At 58.9% G+C, this 22787-nt stretch overlaps 1 protein-coding gene across 3 annotated transcripts in view; it reads right to left on the reverse strand.

The window, feature by feature from the left end:
* Positions 1-22787, reverse strand: part of FAM222A (family with sequence similarity 222 member A) — a 31846-nt gene that overhangs the window by 4673 nt on the left and 4386 nt on the right. For all 3 annotated transcript variants that reach the window (XM_087754545.1, XM_087754544.1, XM_087754543.1), the window contains one exon: positions 9836-9966. In XM_087754545.1, coding sequence (XP_087610671.1) covers positions 9836-9917 — 82 coding nt within the window. In that variant the 5' untranslated portion in view covers positions 9918-9966. The remainder of the gene's footprint in view (positions 1-9835; positions 9967-22787) is intronic.

Genomic DNA, 22787 nt, shown 5'->3' on the forward strand with positions numbered 1-22787 from the left:
TGGCCGTGGGTATCCCACCCGTGAGCCCCAGTGCGGATGTGTGCCCAGGGAGTGCCATGGCTGGCTGGGGGGGAGCCGGGAGCCGCCTTTGTCACCTCTTCGTGCCAGATGGGTTGGATGTGACAAGCCACCAATTCGGTGTGTTGTCACATATCAGGGTGACGCACCAAACCCCCGCCGGGAAAATTACAGAGCGACCGATTTCCCGGTGGTTCCCGGCGCGCTGGCGGCTGCGCGGCTCCGCGGCTCCGCCGCTCCCCCTCTCCGCAGTAATTACTGCTTTCTAACGGGCTGTAATTACCGCGAGATGCAAACTCCGAACCACCGCCATCACCCACCAGGCGCAGGCAGCCCTGACACCAGCCGCTCGCCGTCAGCTTTGCCCCCCTCCTCTTAAACTTGAACCATTGGAGCTGTCACGCCAGGGCTGGGTGGGATGTGCCGCGGACCCCCGGCTGGCACGGTTTACCTCCACCAGCTGCCGACACACAAGCAGGCTGAGCCAGGCCCATTGCCACGAGCAGCCCTGGCTCTTGCCAACCCTAAACCAAACCCAGCCACCGGCAGCATGCCGGCCCGGGGACAGGCACCCATCAACAGCCGCTTCTCCCAGAAGCTGTTTCACCAGCTCCCGGCTCCCTCCCATGCTGGCGTTCCCATGGGATGCAGCCAGCACACCCCCAGCTCCCGGCTCCCCCTCCCTCCCTGACCTGTTCTATTTTTCCAGCCTGCACTCAATAACAGCTAAATAATTGAATCTGCTCAGCAGCCAAAGATTTGTTTTGAATTTTATTGGAATTTTAAATTGTTTTGTTTCTTCAGTATTTTATTACTGTAAATGGAAAACGCATCGCCCGCAGTAATAATCCGATGGCTTTTTATATTACTCCGAGCTTCTGCTCAAAGCATTATTGGAAAGCCAGGCAGAAACGAGAAACCATTATAATGGCAGCACAGGCTTATAAGATTACGCCTCCAGCTAAACAACTTTTTACTTTAGCAAATTGGCCACCAAACCCAGTTCAAGACACAGATGTAAATCCCGGACCCCACTGGTGCCGTGATCCAGAATAAATCTTGGTTTATGGGTCTGGGAGCTCCAACCCCACTGTGCCCAGAGCAGCTAGGTCTCTGCAAAATGTCTGACTGGGATGGAGATCCCCAGCATCTCCTGCATCCCCTGCATCCCTGGCATCCCCAGCATCCCCTGCATCCCCAGCATCCCCTGTATCCCTGGCATCCCCTGCATCTTCCGCATCCCCAGTGTCCCTGGGGTCCCCTGCGCTGTGCCTGGCTGCAGCCACAGCCTGCAAGGGCTGGGGAAGAAGGAACGATGGGGAGAAAGGAGGGGAGGGAAGCTAACCAAAGCCATCCTTACAGCAGGAGCGACCACGGCTAACCAGAGGCCGACGATCCAGGGCTTGTGCTGTGCAGGAGTCAGCCGGCACAAACCCACAACAGTCCCCAATTACCCCCGGCCCCAGCTCCGCTGGGACACAATGGGCGCCGGCGAGCCCAGCTGCCAGGCCCCTAATTAACCCTGATTTTAACTGTACACTTTTAAAGGCACTAAAGCGGTTACAAAGTGGAGAACAAGGCAGGGTTAATAGCGCAGACCTAAATTGCAGGCCCGCGGGGCCCAGGCCCCATAGAAATAATAGACCTGTCTGGGCTGCTCAGCTGTCAGTCAGGCGAACAATTCGGCACCCGAGGAGCTCGGTGACAGCACAGGAGCGGCAGCATCGGGGCTCTGGCAATCAGTGTCTGCTTGGTTAAATTAGTTGTGAGATCAAAACGGCGCCAGGAAAGATGCTCAGCACCAGGAAGGATGCTCAGCACTGGGAAGGATGCTCATCATCAGGAAGGATGCTTCATAATGGGAAGAATGCTTGACACTAGGAAGGATGCTTGGTAATAGGAAGGATGCTTGGTACTGGGAAGGATGTTCATGACCAGGAAGGATGCTCGGTACCAGGAACGATGCTCAGTACCAGGAAGGATGCTCAGCACCGGGAAGGATGCTCGGCACCAGGAAGGATGCTCCACGCTGCTCCCGCAGCCCAGCTACCCCGGGTGTCCCCCGGCCTGGTGCCGGCAGCAGCATCCCTGGCTGGGCCCCCTCTTCCTTGGAGGAGGGCGAGCTCACGCACTAGCAATTTATGGCTTTAATTTCCAGGCCATAATGCTGCAGGAGATGCTGCGCTCCCTGGGTGGTTGCCCCGCTCTGGAAGGGGATGGCAAGCAGGACGTCAGGGTGCATGGAGGGGTACATCCCGGGGCTCAGCGCTGGCAGCACCTCAGCCCTGAGCGAGGACTCAGTGGGGACAAGCTGAGCGAGGATGTGGCAGCAGCATGTGGCACCTAACGGGTTAACAGTCGGCACGAAAGACATGTGCTGCCTGCCACAGACAGGCAAGATGAGCTCCCTCCCTCTCCTCCATTCCTTCGCTCCTCTGTGAGATAAGATGGGACAAACCTTATTTTTACACATCGAAAGCACTAAAATATTTTGCAAGAAATGAAAGAAGTAATCTCGGCAGTAAATCTTTATAACGCTGCTGAAGGCAAAGCTGCGGCTGGAAGCTACCTGGTGCCTCACTCGGGCCTCGCTTCCCCATACCCCCAAAGGAAAACGCTTTTCCCCCCTTTTTCAGATGGGAGTGGAGCCGCTGCTGGGGCTGCCCCAGCCGCCGGAGCTGCCGTGCTCCTCCTGCCATGGCACAGCCCCGGGCAAACCGCGGACACGTCCCGGCTGCTCCACCACAGAGGGCAACCGGCAGTAGGACAGCCCTCTGCCTTGGGGCTAACCCCATCCTGGGGAGAGCAAGATGGCCAGAGCCGCCCAGCGGGACCAGCCTGGTGCTGGGGATCCGGCCTGTCCGTGCTGGGACATTCGGAGCGGCAGGCTGCTTCCCGCTGCCGGCACGGCCAAGCCGATGCCAGCTCCTCCTCCCTGTGCCGCGGCGTGCCGGGCACCTGGCATGCCGCATCTGGCAGCCCCTCTCCCGCTCCGGGCACGTCTGTCCTGCACCCGGGCAGGGTCGCAGCTCGGCACCGCAGGCGGGCTCAGGCGTGCCCAGGTGGGTTTGCCAGGGATGCTCGGCAGGAACCGTGCCCGCCGCTCGGGCAGACGGTCAGGAGGAACACACAAGGGCTTGGCCACGGTTTTCTGCCTGGAACTGCAACGTGATGTCCCGGCTGCTCTGCCCACCTTGGCTTTACCTGGTCCCACCACCACATTTGCCCCCGGCAAGGGGAAAGGGGCATTTCCCGGGGGCCACCCTGCCCTGCCCAGCCTCCTGCCGGACCTCGCCCTCCCTCCCGGTCCTGCCCTGCCCCTCTTACAGGAAAGCGCTGGTGTTTCCAACGCCCAACGCTGAGCCGCTGTTTTGCTCCTGCTCTGCCTCCCTGAGCCGGCAGGGCAAAAGGGCAGCAATTAAGCAGGATTTTTAATTTGCATGGGGCAGGAGGAGGTGGGAAAGAGAGCAATGCTGAGAGCGCCAGGCAGAGGCAGGAGGAGATGCCGGGGACCTGAGATGTCGCTCAGTGATCGGCGCGCCAACAGCTGATATTAAAAAATTATAGTGCTACAGCCTCCAAATGAATTAAACTCTGCAAGAGTCGAGAGCTCATCCCCTGACTTTGGGACCAGGCTCCCTGTTGCCCTCATAGCAAGGAAATCCCAATGTCTTCGAAGCTTCAAAAAGCATCAAAAATCCCCTTTTTCTCTGCGTGCAACACAGAGAGCAGATTTTGGAAGAGCTAAACCCTAAATATTTGCAAAACACTTGGAAGAAACCTAAATATTTGGAAAACACTTGGAAGAAAACAAACAAAACCTGGTGCATTTAACAAATTAATAAAGTCCTTGAAGTTTGGGTCCAAGCCTCAGGCAGCAAAGCTGCCTGGGCAGGCACCAGCCGCCCCTGCCCTGCAGGCAACAGCTCCCGGCAGGACCCCCCTGCCCGCCCCGCAGGGCCGGAGCGCAGCCGGGGCCAGGGAGCGCGATGCTGGAGCCGGTGTCCCGTGCCAAGGGCAGGGCAAACCTCAGGGGGTACTGGGCAGAACCAGGGGGGTCGCTGGGGGATGCTGCCCTGCCCAGACCAGGGTGACCTGTGGGTGGGCATGGGGGTGTGCAGCCCTCAGCCCCAGGGAGAGTGGCCACAGGAGCCGGCGCAGGTCCCCCCTGAGCCATTTTCAGGGCGCAGGGGGGCAGAGGGGGCCGTTGGTGCTGCCCCCCTCCACCACTTGCTCTGCACAAGGCAGGTTGGGCTGCTGTCACATTGCACCAGCTTTCCCACCCTGTGAAGTGCGGTGGTTTCTATGGTGACGGTGTCCCCAGCATGGGTGGCGCAGAGGCCACCGCACCGCGGCGGATGTGGCAGGGGGCCCATGCACCGGCGTGGTCCCCGGCCCCCCCGTGAGCACAGCCCCGGCAGGGGCAGCAGCCACCCATGACCAGCACCCTCAGCAGCACCACGGCTGCCCCCAAAAATGCTGCGTCCCCGCTTGGAGGACCCCCCATTGCAGGACCCCCCATGCCCCGGCCCCCAGCATAGAGCCAGGACAAAAGCATCCGCCAGCAGAGCATCCTCGGTGCAAGGAGCTGAGACAAATGCACCCCGGCTTCGGGGGCTTAAATTAAAACCAACTACAGAAATAATAGTGGGAGAAATCCATCTGAATAAACGTAGGTGGCAAACCCCGCGCGGCAGCCGCGCAGGAGCCGTAATCTGCAAAGACAACAAAATTCATGACAAAGCACAAAGGGAAGCGCCGGGCTTCGCCGTCCCCAGATATTCATCCGTTAACATGTTCCCTTTTTAGGCTGACATGTCATTTCAGACGGGCCTTTCTTCCTCCCCTTTCTTCTCCCCCTCGACGGCGCGCAGCTCTGCCGAGGCGGCTGCTGAATTGGATCACCTCAGGGCGAGCACTTTATTATCTGCAGTCAAAGCGTCACCACAAATACCCGTCTACACACACACGTGTCACTTCCCATTTGTCTCCTCCACGAGGTATTAGCGCCGCGCACCGCCGCGCACTGTGCCACCGCGTCCACTGGCGCGGCAAAGGCAAACGGCGCTGGGCAGGAGGCACACAGGGAGGGTGGCGGCGTGGCCATGAGGATGCCACCCCACTGCTGCCCCATTGCCACCCTGATGCCACCCCGATGCCACCCCAATGCTATCCTGATACTATCCCATCATCCCAGTGCCACCCCAATGCTGCCCCAATGCCATCCTGATGACGCCCCAATGCAAACCCGATGCCACCCCAATGCCATTCTAATACTATCCCAACGTCACCCCAATGCTGTCTCAATGCCATCCTGATGCTACTCCAGTGACACCCCAATACTGCCCCAATGCCACCCTTATGACACCCAGATGCCATCTGAACACCACCATGGTGCTGCCCCAATACTGCCCCAATGCCACCCTTATGCCACCCAACACAGCCCTGATGCCACCCCAAGGCCACCCCAACACAACTCCCATGTCATCCCAATGCCATCCTGATACTGCCCCAATGCCAGCCCAGGGCCACCCCAACGCTGCCCCAATGCCATCCTGATGCCTCCCCAATGCCACCCTGATGCTACCCTAATGCCACCCCAGTACCGCTCCAATGCCACCCTTCTGACAAACAACACTGCCCCAACCCAGCCCTGATGCCACCCCAAAGGCCCCCTGATGCCATCCCACCACGCAGCCAGCGAGGGGACCCCGGGACCACAAGGGACCCCACTGCAGCTGGCAGCCCTGCAGCTCAGCCCAGCCACTCCCCAGCCCCTCCGCTCCGTCATCGACACTAAATTTGATTCATTTTAAGACACAGGCTTTGCACGCCAAGTGTGGCGGCCAGCGCGCACAGCACCTCGTCCCTGCTGAGGGGAGCAGGGTGGGCACCCCTGGTGCAGGCTGTGGGGAGCGGGTGCCCCGTCCCTGGGTCTGCAGCCCTACACGGCCCCACTGGTGCCCGGGAACCTGCTCCGCGGCTGGTGGACCGGTGCGGTCCTGAAAAGTTTGGACACAAACTAAAACCCCGTCGTGTGCCAGGGTGTTACCAGCAAAGCCCATCGAAAGACCAGGGCTCTGACCTGGTGGGAGATGGTCCCAGCCGGAGAGGCTGCCCCGGCACCGAGCAGCGCCATCCATCTCCCACTGCGCACGTGACCGATCGAAAAGTGTTTTTGCAGCGTTTCCTGGCAGGGAAAGTGCAAGTCAACAGCACATTTTGGGCACAGCAGTTAATTGAACTCCTTTTTATGGCACGTATATAAATACACAGAACCATCATTAACCGATCCCTTCCAGAAACTGAAAATGAAAGAATTAATCTTATTTCACTCATGTGTAACCCCTCATGAAATTAAAATGATATTTTATGGGTGTGTACAAAAGCAGAGCCTTGCTGCAGCTACTTTAATGAAAATGCCCTTGGAATAAGTAGAATTGGGTAACGAGAAGCCATTAAACGGGGCTTTATCCCGTATGCAATTAAGCAGTTTTATCACTGATGAGAGTCCCCACGGGCGAGTTGGGAGAGCTGTGGGTGACCCTGGAGCCGGGTCCCTGGCGCTTTGCTGCAGCCTGAGCCCCTGCCATCACCTCTCATTAGTGTTTTAACCACCCAGCCGGAGCCCTGGGAGGGGTCACACCACCCCCTAAGAGCCATTTCTTACCCCATCCCCATGGGGCCGAGGTGCGAGGTCCCACGGGGCCCCCGGCACAAGGCCAGCGGGGCTGGGCTCCAGATCCAGCCCCGCCAGAAGGATGCGCGCGGTGAGAGGTGGTGGTTGATGCTCGCGTGGCGAAACGCGATGTTAGCACGGAGGGAGCTCGGGAAGCTCCCTGTAACTTCCAGCTCCGTACGGATCCCACCCCCTTACGGGAGCATGCATCCTGCACCCCCCAGCCACACGCCCAGCCCCAGGCTGACGGCAGAGTAGCGCAGGCTGAAGGAGGGCACATAGAAAGTAACATTTAATTAAATATAAGCCACCGCTACATTACTGCAGAGAGCAAGAGCAGCAAAGAGTTTGGCCAAGCCGAGAGTGGTATTATTTGATTTATAATTTAAATAAAGTTCAGGATTCCTGTAATGCGCACAGAATAAAATCAAAAGGGACCAGGCTGCTGGAGTTAATTGGACGTGATATTTTCCTGAGGATGCTGCTTCTCCGCAGGCTCCTGCTCCTCGTCTGGAGGCGGGCAGGCACAGGCAGGGCTGGCAGGGCTCCGGGCACCCTCCTGTTGCCTCCTGCATCCTCCTCGAGGATGCAATGCCACCATGCCGGGCCGGTGCCCGCGGTGCAGCCCCGGGATTTCCAGCAAGGGAAAGCAGCTGTTGCCATGTGCCAGCAACGGTGAACACTGCGGCAAAGTCACCTACGGCATTTAATGGGATGGATTTTGTGGGATGCACCGAGCCCACTGGGATGCGTCCACACCGGCGCATGGGGCACCGAGTTGGGGGGACGGTAATTAGCAGGGCAGTGAAGGGGCAGAACTGGGGGATGAAGGCGCCAGGGCCGTCAGCTCCCAGCATGGGCAGGAAAATTAGTCAGCTCACCTTTTACGTGAAATTAATACAAAAATTAATCAGCAGCGCAGGCAGGATAATAGGATTTCACAGTGGTGCTGGGCCAGACGGCCAATGTGCCGAGAGCCAGACTCATTTAATATCGACAGAAACAATGCCAGAGGACAGAAATAAGACCCATAAAGATAATTACTGAGATACTCAGGAGCAAATTAAGTAATCAGAGGCACTTCTAAATTGTGCCTCGTTTTAAGAGAACACTATCTTTGTCGATTACCTACACAGGCGTTTAGGAGGCGGCAGGAGGCTCGGCCCTGCGTGCCAGCTCGCCGGCCCCTCTGCGCCGTGTTTACCGCAGGTGCCATAAATAAAGAAGAGAAAACCGTATTCCAAACCAGATGCGTGGCCCTGGATGTCACCTGCGATTTAATTTGCACTAGCAGGAGGCAGAGAGGAGCGAGACGTGCTGGATTTGCCCGTAATGAGCAGAAACATACGGGCAGCTAAACTTTGATTAAGGTGACCTGGCTGGCGGTGGCCGGCAGCGAGCGCGGTGTGGGGGTCCAGCCGGGGAGCGTGAACATCGCCGCACACCGCCCACCCCAGGGGGAAGCCTCAGAGACCTGGGTGAGTGTGGTCCTGTCCCAAGGGATGGTGATGATCAGCCAAAAACCCCAGTGCCCCGGTCCCCTGTACCTGCCAGGGTCCGGCTTGGGGTCAGACCTCCACAACTGGCCCTCGTCCCACTGGCACAGCTCAGGGACTCCCCGGCACCCTGGGGCTGGGACCCTCTCAGGACATGGGCGGCTGCACCCACGAGCAGCTCTCCCCACCAATGGGTGCCTTGCCGCGTGGCAACACCACACACAGGCTCCAGCTGCCCAAACCTCCTTATTTTAGCATCTTCTCCGGGAGGGTCTTTGGCGGGGTGGGAAACGCTGGGGGGTACCAACCCCCTCGGCAGGAGGGTGCTCCTGGGCTGAGACAGTCCCTGGCTCTGAGCCACAGCTAGGTCTCCAGAAAACCCCAGGCTCTCGGACCGTGTGGGCACGGCTGAGCTAATTAGCCTGTGGCAACGAGGCGCACTGGGAGCCGGACCCTCACGCCAGCCCTGCGCCACTGTGCGCTGCTCAGGCATGACGGATTAGGAATAATTTTACAAGAGCAACATCCGTTTTCCTTCCAGACACTAATAAGGAGACGCAAGCGGCACTACGAGCTCCAATTCAGCGCAAGTGCGCTGGGGTCCCCACACGCACCCACCCGCTTTGCAGACTCGCTGAGACCTGACACCCCAATGGGTGCTCGGGTACAAACAGCTTGGGGAGCACCGATCCCATCCGCCCCTGCGATTGCTGACGCTCACACAAATGCTTCCCCGCCTGCGATGCTGGGATGTGTGGGTGCCCATCACCCTGCCTCTGGCCTGGGTGACGTGCTCCCTGTAGCGATGCTGCGCTGAAGCCTCGGGAGCTTCACCCAAAAAATAACCCCCCTGCCTGCCAGTGTGACCCAAGCCCTGCCAGAGCAATGCTGGGGGTCCCTAGAGTGGCTGAGCATCGCCCAAACCCCACGCCCAGCTCACTCGGCGGCGTTGGGGTGCTCAGGTAGAGGGAAAAAAACGTCTCCGGGAAAATACAGATCATTAAACAAATGCCCGGGGGCTGTCACAGACTAACAAGCAGAGCTTTAGCAGCTGATTTGTCTTCAGCCGGCAATGTTTAAAAATCCAACTGAGACCAGCAGAAAAATATCCACTCCCCTCTTTAAAACACACATTCATCACTTGAGAATCTTAATGCGTCTTTCCCAGCCGGGGAGGTCAAACACGCCTGCCTAAAGCAGGCTCATTAAATATACATTTAATCATGGTTTGGATTGAGAGACAAAGGCTGGGAGAGACAGGTGCTTTACTGGAGTGACCTTTTGGATCCCATTTTAATGTAACTAGTTTACAGCTTATCTGAAAGGCCAGCTCCTGGGGAAGGCGAGCTGCAGCAAAATGGGGAAAGTAATTAGGGGGGGAAGGGCCTGGGAGGTTTGGGGGGCCGCGGAGCGAGCGACAGCAGCATCCTCTGCCGCCGCCGCTGTGCTTCCCAGACAGCTCTGCAACATTTTCTGAAGTTCGACTTATCAACCAGAGCAACCCAATTTAATTTGCTTATCTTGTCTCCTTCCCCCCGCCCCCGCCCCCCTTCTCCTGCTCTTTTTAATTGTTGGTTAAATAAATGTCTTTTTCAATAAAAGAAGCAGCATCAAAGCGGTGCGCACCCCCCCGGGCACTTACACTTGCGCGGCTCCAGCGCCTTGTTGGGGCAGGCGAGGTGCTGGGGTGGGGGGTTCTGGGTCCTCTGCAGGCAGGCCAGCATGGTCCGGGCCTCCCGGCGGGCAACGCCGCCCCCGCCGCTGGCCTGCGCCCTGCCAAGAGAAGAGACACACCGGTCAGGCAAGGGGACCTGCCCGCCCCGCTGCCCGCCACCCTCCTGCCCACCCAGCCGCTCCCCACGCAGAGGAGCTGGAGGTGGTGAGCTCCCAGTGCCGACCATGAGCACACACTGCTCAGAGTCCTTTGCTCCTTTGGAGATAAATAAATAATTCTGAAAGCCTTAAATACATATGAATGTACATAAAATAAATACGAAGGTCTCAGTCGGTGATTTGTGCTTCCTGCAAAGCTTTCTGCCCTTCCCACCGGGAATGGGGCAGAGCCAGGGCATCCCTCCGGCACCATGCTCCTAGCAGCGCCAGACCGCTCTGCCGGCGTGCCAGCCGGCGCCTCCCGGCAGAGAGCAACCCCGCCAGCTCCGGCCAAGGCTGGGGAAAGATGGCGTTAAAATCCCGCTCGGGGTCCTGGGATCTGTCGCCAGCTCCCAGCTGGCATCAAAATCTGCTCGACAAAAGCTGGAGGGGTCAGGCCAAAGTCATCGCCGCCACCGCTCTGCTAATTGTACATCCTTCACGAGCCGCCGCAGAGGGCATGAATTATAACCAGTTGCTGCTGACACCCTCCCACTGCTCCGGCTGGCGCAGGGAGCGATATTCCCGCTTGGAGAGGGCAGGGAGACGTCGGCAGGAGCAGCAGAAAAGCAGGCAGCGGTGCCCGACCTCCAGCATCGCAGCTTCTGAGCCATCGCTCTCCCCGCTGAACTGGTGGCTGGGCGTCACGGCCGGGTGGCACGGCTGGGTACATCATTTCACCTGCTCCGTTGTGGGGGAATCGTGCCCTCCCAGAGCCATCTGGGATGTTTCCTGCATGCCCCGGCGGCGTTGGCAAGCAGTGCAAGGGAGCTGTGCGGTGGCCTCGGGTACGCGCTGGCAGAGCCTGCGACCATCACCCACTGGGCAGCAAAGCATGGATCGGTGCTCCCCGAGCTGTCCCAGGGCTCTCCCTGCTCTGCCAGTTTGAACATCACCCTTCGAAACATGCCTTCGCAGCCACCGCGAACACAAACAGGGCCCACACACTTGCTGCTCACACGCACCCCGTGCCCCCCATCACCGGGGCAGGGGCGTCCCAGGCTCTGGGCTCATTCCCGGGCTGGACGGCCGGTGGTGGCACTGGGACCCGCGCAGGGTGCCACCGCCGTGGCCAGGCTCTGCCCGAGGGGGCTGGAGGTCTCGCCCTGTCCGTTCCCCCCCAAGATGCAAACTTGGGGAAGGGAGAGACTCGTTACCGAAAGGTGTGAGGAGCAGGAGGGGAGGAGGAAGTCATCTAATACCAAGCAGGTGTCTGGAGAACCCAAATTGTGCTGTTTTCTCCTAATAATGAAGTATTCATGAGTAAAAGCCTTTTTCACTACTTTCTTAAGATACTAATTTCACAACAAGCGCCTTGTTACCATGCAATTATTCCAATCGTGCATTTCTCCCAGATTCCATCTGTCCTCGCGCTCTCTAAATGAAAGACAATCATGTAACCACCTTTCATTATTCACTATTTTACTTTCAGCAAAGGTACCCTGAAAGAAATGATTTCCTCTGAAAGGGACTTTTATTCAGTTTCAAAACCAATTTTCTCCTATTACTGTCTTAAAAAAAAAAGGAGGGGGGCAGGGAGGTGTTTTTATTTCATGCATTACATATCCTTTGTTAACGCAGCTCGCAGTAAAAGCAGCCGTATCCATTTTCTGGCTTTGATTTCTGGTAATTTTAAAATATGCCATTACAATCAGGCAGAAATTATACAGTTTGAAAAGAGAATGAAGTGCTTCTTATTCAGAGGCTGAGCACACTTGACTGCCAGGGAGCTCGCCTCTCCCCGCCGGGACTCGGGGTTCATTACGCAGCCCCGCTCCCAGCGCGCCTCGGCTCCCTGGCACGCGCCGGCGCGCGCCCACAGGCCGGCTTTGGTGGCGGCTGCCTCCGTGCCGGGGAGAGCTGCCACACCGACTCCGTCCCCGCAGGGCAGCCCCGGGTCAGGGCGCCCACGGCCACTCAGGGGATGGCTGCACCAGGCACTGCCTCCCGCCGTACCTGAGCCTCATCTACACAGTGACCTCGGGGCCAGCGTCCCACCCGCTGTCACCATCTGGCCGATTAGCAGACGGACGTCACCTCCTCCCCTGCAGCAAGGCCAGCTCCTCCCTGGGATGCTGCCCTGTGTCCCTGGTGGGCACGGGCTTCGCAGGCAGCTCATGCTGCTGCTGGACGTGTGGCAGGTCCCTGCTGGTCCCCGGGGAAAACGGGGCTGAGAGCAAGGAGAAAGCCCCACGGGGCACGATGTGGCCACTGTCGGGGCACCAAATCTGGGTGCCGACAGGAGGGAGGGCGACGATGCAGCCCTGGTCTAGGGCTGAGCCCCCGGGGAAGGGGGGATGCTGGTGGCTGGTCATAGGAGCTGCGGGCACCCTCGGCCCTGGGGGCCCAGCAATGCAGGTTCCTGAGGACACCCCCATGATGGCACAGGTGCTCTCCCCACCACTGCTCTCCAGGCCCTGCCAGGCACCCATGCACAGCCCAGCGCCCTCCCAGAGCCATCCCGACCTCGGCCATGCACAGCAAGAGCACCATCGGCATCAGCCAGGAGAGATGCGGGAGCCACATGCCAAACTAAATAAAGCCGCCAATTAATTCAGACCCCAGTTCTGCCCCCATCCCCCAGCATCATGCAGTGGAAACGATTTTTCCAACAGCAGTGCTGCGCTTCACCCCACCTTCACGGGCATGCTTCAAAACCACGAGGGCCCCGGTGCTGTATGTGCCCCACCACCATCCTTGTGTCCCGGCACCCTGCCAGGTGCCCCCCAGCCCCCTAAAGCACCTGTAGGCGAGAGGGTGGGCGGCCCAGCACAACGGGCATCTGTGCCGCGGTGGCATTTCGTTAATGCCGCTCAGAAAAGCCCCTGAATCAGCTGATGGGAATTGGGCGCTGGTCTGTCCGAACGCTTAGCGCCGGCTTAGTTAGCCCCATCTGCATTTGAACTAATTCCAATCAGCAGAATCCGATTTAGTTCAAGCTGCTCTGGCTCTTTCGTGGCAGGAAAGACAACACTCAGCAGTTTTACCAAACCGCCCTGAGTCTGCACGGCCTCTGCCCAGCCCGCGCCGATGGCTCCGCTGCCATGCAGCCAGCGGCACAGCCGGCACTGCGGCACATGGGGAGAGTGTCCCGCTCTTGGGGATGCCAGGAGCGGGGTCCCTTGGGGATGCCAAGAGTGGGGTCCCCCAGGAGCCCCAACCCCGCATCCCACAGCACCACTCGCCAGCCCCGGCATCATCCCCCTCCATCCCTTCCCAGTCCCTCTCCAACCATTCCTTCCTACCCCCCGCCCCAGGCTGGTTAATTTTGAAGCCCTATCTCTACATCACACTATTTATAAGCTCAAGGTCTTTGTGACTTTAATAAAAAAAAAAAAAAACACAAACCTACCCTCTATGTCTAAAGCCCCCGTGACGGGAGGGTTTGGCACCTCCTCTGACATCAGCAGCTGATAAGTCGGGCTTATCTCCTCCGAGAGCCCCACGAAGGTCCCTCCGGCGAGATAAGGCCAGTGCAGCTGTCGATAGAGGCTTTCGCAGGCGAGGATTTAGATAAAAGAAAATGTGACGGGGGGTGGGGGGAGAAAGGGAACTTTTAAAGTCTCAGCCTGAACTAGGTCTGTGCCACTGGCCGGGCAGCACAAGGGTGGAGGGGAGGGCAGGGGCAGCCCCAGGCAGCAGGTTGGGTGGGAGCAGCCCTCTCACTGGGAAAAGCAAGGGCCAAGGTCTCGGTCATCACCCGGGCTCCGGTGCAACGTGTGCGCATTCTTCCCTGGGTGCTATCGGGGCCGCCTGGGGTGCAAGCCCATAAAAAGGGAGTTTTTGGGGTTGGGAGAGGAGGGGGGACAGGAACAGGGATGCTGCAAAGCTGTTTGAGTCACGCTGCTGCATCTCCCCCTGACTATTAAAAGACAGTGCTGGGTTCGGCACAAGGACAGGAGGTGACTGGGTCACCCCAGCTAGGAGAGGCGCAAGAGGCTTCTGACAGCGCCAGACAGACAGACGGACAGACAGCATGGGAGCGAGGCCAAGGCTGGCAGCAACCCTCTCAAGCCGGCAGCACTGCTAAATTAAGCAAAAGTCCTCGCCAGTCCCTGTCATGCCGAGTACAACAAACCCACCCGCTGCGGTGCCGGGGCTACCTGCCACGACCAGGGCCACCCCTGTCCCTCATCCCTCCGCACTGGGATGGAGGAGAAACCCACCGCCCTGCTGGGGAGCTCCTGCTCCCCACTGGCTCTGGGGACATCGGTGCTACTCCCACAGCAGCCCCAGCATGGCCACTGCCACCACCCCCAGTCCCCATGGACACTGGTTTCCCATCGACAGCATCCCTCCCGTGAGGGTGAGGAGGTGCCATGGGAGGAAGGCTTCCCCTCCATGCACAGAGCAGGGCAAGCAGGATTTCAGCTGGCGCTGCCGCCTGGCACCGCGGCAGGGCAGGCAGCTGCTGTGCCAGCTTGTGCCCATCTCCCATCCAGCAGCAGATTTATGGTCCCCCGGCCAAGGCAGTGGGGGGGACACGGTGCTCAGCGAGCGACACTGCAGCTCAGTCCTGCAATGGGAGAGCGCAGGAAAGGTCACCCCACTGTAAATCACAAGGAGCACCAGATAAAATAAAGCAGAAAGTTTGACGCCGACATGCCAAGGGCTGCAATAAAGCACGGCACAGTGCTGCTGGCCGTGCCGCGACCTTCCCCTCGCCCAGCCGCCGCTCCATCCCGCCCGGCTAATCCGCTCCCCTCCGCGCACTCCAGCCCCAGGCCTTTCAGGGGGCCCTGTTAATAATTAAATGTTAATCTAAAAAGCAATTTTAGCTGCAGTGCTGCAGATCTGGTTAGAGATTACATTAGCATGTAAGAGTCAAGGGTAATTTTCTCTAACCCCTCTTGTGATCTTTAAAACCCGCAGATCTTAAAGCAACACCAGCTCCTCTGATTAAAATTGGAAGCTGGGGTTTGCAACGGATAATGATGCTGGAAGTGATTATTTTGCTGCTCGGGATCTTGCTGGGGCGGTGGGGGAGCAGGGGAGCAGGAGGCTGGGGGAGCGACCCGCGCCGGCTGAGCAGGGGACGGTGCCCAGGTTGAGCCCAGGACCCGGCTGGCACTGACCAGAGCTGCGCCCTCAGCTTGAGGGTCTGACCCCAGTGGCTGGACCCCACTCAGCTGCGTGCCCGGGGGGGTCCCTCACCCCCCAACTTCTCCGTCTTCCCCCACCCAAGGAGACAGAGCCTGCAGGGAGAACCCCACGGAGGAGAGGGTGCATACCTCACCAGGGATGCCGGTGCACAAGCCTCTCCCGAGCCCACCCTGCATGGGGACAGGATGGTCCCCTCCAGCACCGGGACACCAGGAGGCACACGGGGACAGGCAGGGCCAGGCACTGCCTGTGCCCCCAACTCAGCCCCAACTCGAGGAGTGGCTGGTGCTCCGACATGGTGAGCATCCCCACTTCCCGCTTCCCCAGAGCCTGCCTTTATTTATAGAGGAACATTTTGCTGCCCCACTGCCAGTGGGACAGTGCCTTTTTGGGGCTGCCATGACCCTGGGACAACGCGGAGCTCACTGGCCGTGGCACACTGCCAGGGAAGGAGCGGCATCGATGTAGGCAGCGAGGGCTGCGAGCCCACGCCAGCACCCAGACAGAGCATCCCCTCGCTGCCAGTATCCTAAGGCAGCGACGGGGAAAGGTCTCTCCCATCACCGAGGTTTCTGCTCCCGGGGTGGCTCCAAGGAGAAACCCGTGAAAATTCAGAAAATCAACATCAAAAAAACCCACAAAATATCCTTTTGCTCTCCAGCAGGGCCAGGGAGGCTGGGACGGGGGCACGACCGCCACAGCCCGGAGCAGAGGACACAAGCAAATTGCCTCCTGACTGGTACAAATGACCCGATGGCAGAAATAAGGTATCAGGTGTGTCCGTAACGATGGAATTAAAAAAAAACAATTCAAGTGCTGTTGAGCCTTTGCAGACATCCTTGCGCAGGGCTCGGGCAGCCTGGTTAAATTTATGTGTCAGCTTTAAGGAGGCCTCTCATCAAATGAGCTATTTTGGGCAGAGATTAAAGATCTATTTTAGCTGTGAGCGGGAACAGCTCCCGAACAGGTTAATAATGATTCTGGAAACCCAAGCGTCTCCAGCAGCCCGCGGCAGGGCAGCCAGAGCCCTGGGCAGCACCGGCGGGTCCCCGAGGGTCACCAAGCCAGGAGGGTGGGGGACCCCAGTGCAACGTCCCCCCAACCTGCTGCCATCCTGCTGCGGAGGAATGAACCCCCGTGCCACCGCCGGGCGAGGAGAGGCTGCAGCGCTGAGCAGGCGAGGGTAATTGGAAGTGGCAGATGCTGGCACGCCGCTGCCGAGAAGGTCATTACATGGGACTGGGAACGGAATGCCAGGAGCGAGGGGGGGAGTGGCCCCGTTAGCAAAGATCAGGGCCCCGCTCGGGTGCCTTCGGTGTTTTGGCAGAGCCTGGCCCTGGCTGCTTGCACCAGGGTCCCGGCAGGGCCAGTGTGCAGTGTGCTGGCAGGATCTGCCTATATGTACGTATCCCCTCTAATTTGGTACCCTGCGGGAGTGTGTCTGGTAGCGGGGAGTGGAAGACACGCTGCCCCGGGGGCGGCCTTTGCCCAGCCCCTCGGAGCGAAACCTCGCTCATCCGACACGGTCACTCTGTGCCTCCATTCTGCACAGGGATGGGGGGAAAGGGGCCGTGGGGATGAGCCCACCGAGCTGCCCACTGTCCACGGCAGTGAGAGCTGGATGCTCGGGATGTTCACAGACTTTCGGTCCCAGCCTCAGCAGAGGCTCCAGGGAGGCCTCCAGAGCAGCAATTAAAAGCACCCCAGATGCTGACAAGCTGGGAGCCCCTGGCATGGGCATCCACCCGCCGAGCGCATGCAGCACCCACATCCCCAGCTAAGACCCAACAGACTCAACACTGCAGAAACCAAAACTCCCCAGCGCTCAGCACAGCTCCTCCTGCCCCACGCCAGGGGCTCGCCTGCCCCCCACGGTGACCAGGAGCCTGGGGCTCCCACAGTTAGCATGGCAGCACCACGGTCCCGGGGCCGGCCAGCGGCCCGTCCGGCTGCACCGTGCACGGTGGCCAGGCACACGCCGCTCGGTAATTACAGCCCCGAGTGCCTGAGCTGTGAAAGAATCTGACGAAGGAATCCAGGGTAGATCGCGCTGCTGAAATTACTATAATCAAAGGCTTTCACAAAGGCTTCAAATGCAACCAATTACCCTGAAAGGCGAGGCAAGAAAGAAAACAAATTAACGTGTTTGCACAGAGCCTCCACGGCAGCGCACACATCGCCCCGCGCCGCCCTTGACCCCAGCCGGCCGCTGCTTCCCATCCCTGGGTACCCGCTCCCCATCCCTGCATCCCACTCCCCATCCCCGGGTACCCGCTCCCCATCCCTGGGTACCCACTCCCTATCCCCAGGTCCCCCTCCCCATCCCTGCATCCCGCTCCCCGTCCCCGCATCGGCCAGCTCCGTCGCCGCTGCCCCTGCTCGCCTCGGGGTGCAGCTGCACACAAAGGGGCTCTGTGCTCGTCCCTCGCCCCGCGGCCGGCTGCTGCCCCGCTGGCAGACAAAAGCCCTGCCTGTGCCGGCGGCCAGGGCAGGCGCAGGCTCGGGGGCTTGCCAGGGCGGCCCGGGGAAACCTCCCTCCCTCGGTGCTGGCTGGGGTCCCTGGGCGAGGGGAGGCACGGGGTCCTCAAAGGCGCCCATTGAGCGCAGCCCCGCATCGCCCCGCCGACAGATGGGGAAGCTATTCACGGCGGGGATCTCCCCAGCCCCCCGGGCCCCCCACCCTCGCCTCCTTACGTTACGGTTCATCTGCGCCGCCAGTCTGGGGGAAAAGAGGGGGAAAAAAAAAATCAACTTCTTTCTTTTAATATTTAACAAGAGTCCATCACCCTAAGTCTATTTTGTAATACAAAGCTCTGGAGATTTAAACCCTTCTCACCCGGAGAGATGGAAATGAATGGTGCTCTTTAATGAGCTGGTTCAGCAGAAAAGATAGATTTCTAAGATTACTGTAGGAATTCTTATAATTGATGTGTACTTTTGTAACGAGGATTATACCACCATCCGGTCAAGTAATTCCAGCTCTTCCCCCCTTCTCCCAAGCTGGCCCTGCTTTTGGGGTTCCCTAGGGGAGAGGGACCAAACCGTGTCCCCATGGGGAGAAAGCAACACGAAGGGGGGGGGGGGGGGAAGAAAAAGCCAAAGAAAAATTAAACAGGCTTTTCTTATTTAGCCGTAGATAACGCAGCCACCGAGTGGGGAAAATAAGGCATCTCTCTAGATTTATGTATTTGTTTTACAAAGCCCTACTTTCCTCCACCGATCCGAGGCCGGATGAGCTCCTGAATGCCGAGTAATTAAAAGGAACAGAGAACAATACCCGTGCCCGCCGAAGAACGCGGAGTTTCCCTCGGATGTTTATAGCAATTGTATGAAAATGTACAAGCCGGGATGGCAAGAGCTGACAGCCGCGCCAGAGCAGCCGCGATTGTGAGCTGGCTGCCTCCCCCGGCTGATTGGCATTAATTGTGCGCGTTTGCAAAGCAGAACGGAAAGTCTGACATTAGCTGCAAGCCAACATTTCTTTCTAATAGTCTTAATGATTACGACGAGAGCTGATGATCATTGTGGGGCGTTAAATAGTCCGGAGAGCAGCTCTGTGGCCTCTCCTGGTGGGGACGAGAGCCAGGCTGTCCCCATCAGCCCTGCGTGTGCAAGGGAAGATGCACCCCAGGGTGGGCTGGGGGGGTGGCGGGACGGACTTGAGTGGTCCCATGCGGCCAGAGCCCCCCTGGGGGGGACACTGCCCCTCAACCTGTAAAACTCTTTGGCAAGGGGATGGGAAGGACAGAGGAGGGGACAGCAGCCCCCTGCCCTCCCCAGGGGTATGAGCAGCTCATGCCCCATCCCCTGGCTCTGCCCCATGGGAGACAGGTGGCTGGGGGGGGGACACCAGGAGGGAGAATGTCCCCCACCCTGAGACCCCTCTGGAGCAGGGGTGTCCCCAGGGATGCCCCACGCTGGCCATGCCCAGAGGGAAGCACCGGGCCATCCTGCTCCTACGGATGCCCCAAATGCAGCCGGGTCCCCACCAGTTCCCACAGCCATGTCCTCACCGGTGCCGCAGGGGGGGCCAGGCTGACGATGCTGCCCAGGGAGCAAGGAGAGGGGAGAGCAGCCTGCAAACGACCCACATCAACAGCAGAGCCCCTTATTAAAAGCTGATTAATGAAACCTCAGTTTTCTAGACTTTTTACAAAGCTGGGTTTTTTGGATGTCCTTGAGTTTTGACACTGCACAGAGGCTTGTGGGAGGGTGGATGGGCTGTGGAGACGAGCACGGGATGCTCTGACCGTGGGAGAGCTGGAGCCAGACGTGCAGGAAAACCCTCTGCAGCCCTAACCCGTCCAGGTTTACACGGAAGGAAAAATCAATGGCCATCGATCCACGATATAAAACGAGAACACGGTGCTAGCAGACGGCAGGCAGCTGGCATCCAACTGGTGCTGTGCAGGGGACATTGCTGGGGGTCACATTGCTGGGGGACACGGCTCGGGGCACAGCCGGGCTGCCAGCAGCGCCGACGGCTGCCCCGCGCGCACCAAGCCCCTCCGGGCAGCGAGCAGCGCTGCCAGTCCACGTGCCGTAAGCCCTCGCAGCAGCAGATAGGACACATCCACGGTGTGTGGGTGGCCCTTGCCCGTGTCCTTGCTGGGACACAGCCGGCATCTGCCCAGCCTCCCCTCGGCTGCCCCAGAGCCACCGCATAGCCCAATGGGACAGACAGACAGACAGACAGCCTCAGCCCAGCTCCAGGCTGTTTCAGCTTTTCATTTTTTTTTTTTTTTTTTTAATCATCTGTGTTGGCCAACGTATCACTCAGCCTTGGGCTTTCTGAGCTCACTAATAATTGTTCCCAGATGAAAAGAAATAAAGACTCGGTCCCTCTCCCCCTTCCCCACCCCCCCAAAAAAAAAGTCCGTAAAGAAGAGCTATAAAAATGGCTTGTTATCTACCTAGCGAGGCTCAGACTGTATGTTATTGCTAATTGGGTATAACATCCTTGTCTTGTTCTGCTCTCTGAAGCTAAATCAAGAAAGCACCACTGCTGCGAACTAATTATATCTCTGGACTGCAGACTCCAGCTTGTCTTCCCCTTTATTGAGTTAAAAAATGGTCACTAACCTTAATCTCTCATATCCCCAAGCATTAGGGCTGCTGAAAAAACACCACTTCCACCTGCACCCCAGTCTATGCTGAGAAAGATGGGGCACATGGCCCAGCAAAGGCTTCGTGCCACTCCAGGACCCAGGCTGGGACCGGGCCCCAAGCGAGAGCCCGGAGGTGCCCACCCCTGCCGCACCGTGGCACCGGCACACCGAGACCACCACAGACGCTGCTCGGGTCCCTGTACCATCAAGCCTTTATCATACACAGCTCGGAGGCTTTCTGTGCTGCACACACCCAGAGACCAGGCACTGCTGCTTTTCTACCTTTCCTTCTTACAGGGAAGTTTAAGCTTCTTTCATTATGATTTTTTAAGTACTGAACCCCGGATGGCATTCCCACAGCCCAAGCTTGGGAGATGCCAGCAGGTGGGAGCATCTGGGTCACATGCACATGAACCAAGGGGATCGGATGCTGCTCCAGTTCATCCGCATCAGCTCCCAGTCGCAGCCCAGGATGGAGCCTGATGGTCCCATTAATGCCAGTGCTCACCTGCAGGTTCCCCATGGGAGCAGGGATGACGTGGCCACCCAGCTGCAGAGGTGGCTATGGCCAAAGCACTCCCATTACCAGAGCAGCATGGCTGTATGCTACGGACGTGGCACGGACCCCAGCAGCAGCAGGTCATCACGAAAAGAGAGAAGATAACCAGACCCACAAAGGGCACCAAGAGGAGCGGTGGGCCTTTGGCACCGCAGCTGGTCGTGGAGAACAGCCCCATCCCTCCCCGTCCCAGCGCCTCCCTCAGCACCAGCCGCATGGGGTGAGAAACTTAAGCAGAAATATAAGGCTGTGGGTCAGAAACCAAAGAGCGATGCCACTGAGCCTGGCTCTGTCCCCCTGTCCAGGGGACCTGCACAGATGGCGTTACTTTTCAAAGAGAATGTCAAGCTTCGGTTCTCCCCGTGAGCCAAGAGCATCCCTTAAAAAATTGATACTTCCCCGACTATTAATTAACCTGAACCACTTAAAAACGCCTTCAATTTGTCAGGTTTAACTCCCAGCTCTTCTCGGTAAATCAAGCGTCGCACGCAGACGGAGGCTACGTGTGCGAGGTGGCGGCGCAGGGAGCAGACGCCGAGCGGAACGAGCAGGGCACCCTGTGCCGTGCCTGCCATCCTGTCCCCCGAGAGCACCGACGGCAATATTCATACCCTGCAATTAGCCAGGATGCCATATTACATGTGATGGCCAGGCGGCAGGCAGGCGCGGGCAGGGCAGGCAGGCCAGCGGGGCTGCGGAGCACCCCACACCACAGCGTTCCCATCTCCCCGACGTCGCCCTTGTCGTGCAACCAAGGCAGAATTCAAAAGCAATATGAATATTTATCTCTGACAGCAAAATCTCCCTGCTGCAGGGTATTAAGGCTTTATTAGTGTGTGGTTACCAGCGACACTAAGCCAGCCCTCGCGCTAGCCTGGAGCACGGCACAGATGACCTACAAGAGGCAGATGGCGAAAGCCTTGGAGAGCCCGGGACCCCAGGACGTGCCTGCCTTTGCCAGGACAAGGAGGGGACTGCGCACCCTGGTCCTACATGGGGGGACGGGGAGAGGGTTGGGAGCCCCGTCCCCTGGCCAGCACCCCACTGAAACCCCCTCCTTGCCCAGGGCCAACCTCTCCAAAATGCCTCCCCACGTTGAGGCTGTCCCCCGGCCCCCACGCCGCACAGCTTGCCGTTTTGGGTTAAAACGCTGATGTATTCTCTCTTTAGCGAAAGGAGTCCCAGGGGCTATAAAAATTCCCAGCAGGCTCCTGTCAGTCTCAGGTCATTAACTTTCTTTCATTGGGAGTTTGTTTACAGTCAGCCATAAATAGCGGCGCCCGCCGCTCGCCAGCCGGGACGGGGTGGGACGGGACGGGGCTGCCCGCGCAGGAGGGTGCAGCACCCCGGGGCGCAGGGTCCAGCACTCGCCCTCCCCATTATCGACTTTTCCCGGGCCCTGCGTTTCCCACCGGCCCAGCACCTCAGCTGACACAGCACGGCGCTGCCCATGGTGCCATTTGCCACGAAACCACCTCAGCCCTGCAAATCTATGGGGTCACCTTGTGCGCAGCTGGAGGGAGCCGGGGCACACGCTTGGGCACACCTGCGGTTCAGGTGTGGTCTTTCCCAGAGGAGGAGGAGGAGGAAGGCAGCTGGCCCGAGCTGCCCACACGGGTAACCTGTCCCAGGGACCTGCCCTGCACCTTCACCCAGCCCAGCACCCTCTGCAGAGGGAGCCTGGCCCCTGCGCCCATCGCGAGCACCGACCTCACGTCAGGACCTCTGCGTGTTCGAGAGATGTCCCAATCCTGGCGCACAAAGCCCCGGGAGGGACCTCAACACCCCTCATCTCACTGCGACCCCCACCTCAGACCTCTGCCCTTCCCCAGCAGCCCCTAAGGCACCGCGATGATTTACCAGCACGGAGGCAGAAAGGAGGAAAGCTGAGCGCACCACCGACATGGCCGGCACTGCACCACGCTCCTGCTGGGCTGCTTTGCACACCGGGG

The sequence above is a fragment of the Nipponia nippon genome, unplaced genomic scaffold (assembly GCF_047370975.1).
Source record: "Nipponia nippon isolate SJK-2023a ecotype South Korea unplaced genomic scaffold, ASM4737097v1 scaffold_18, whole genome shotgun sequence".
NCBI classification, from domain to species: Eukaryota; Metazoa; Chordata; class Aves; order Pelecaniformes; family Threskiornithidae; genus Nipponia; species Nipponia nippon.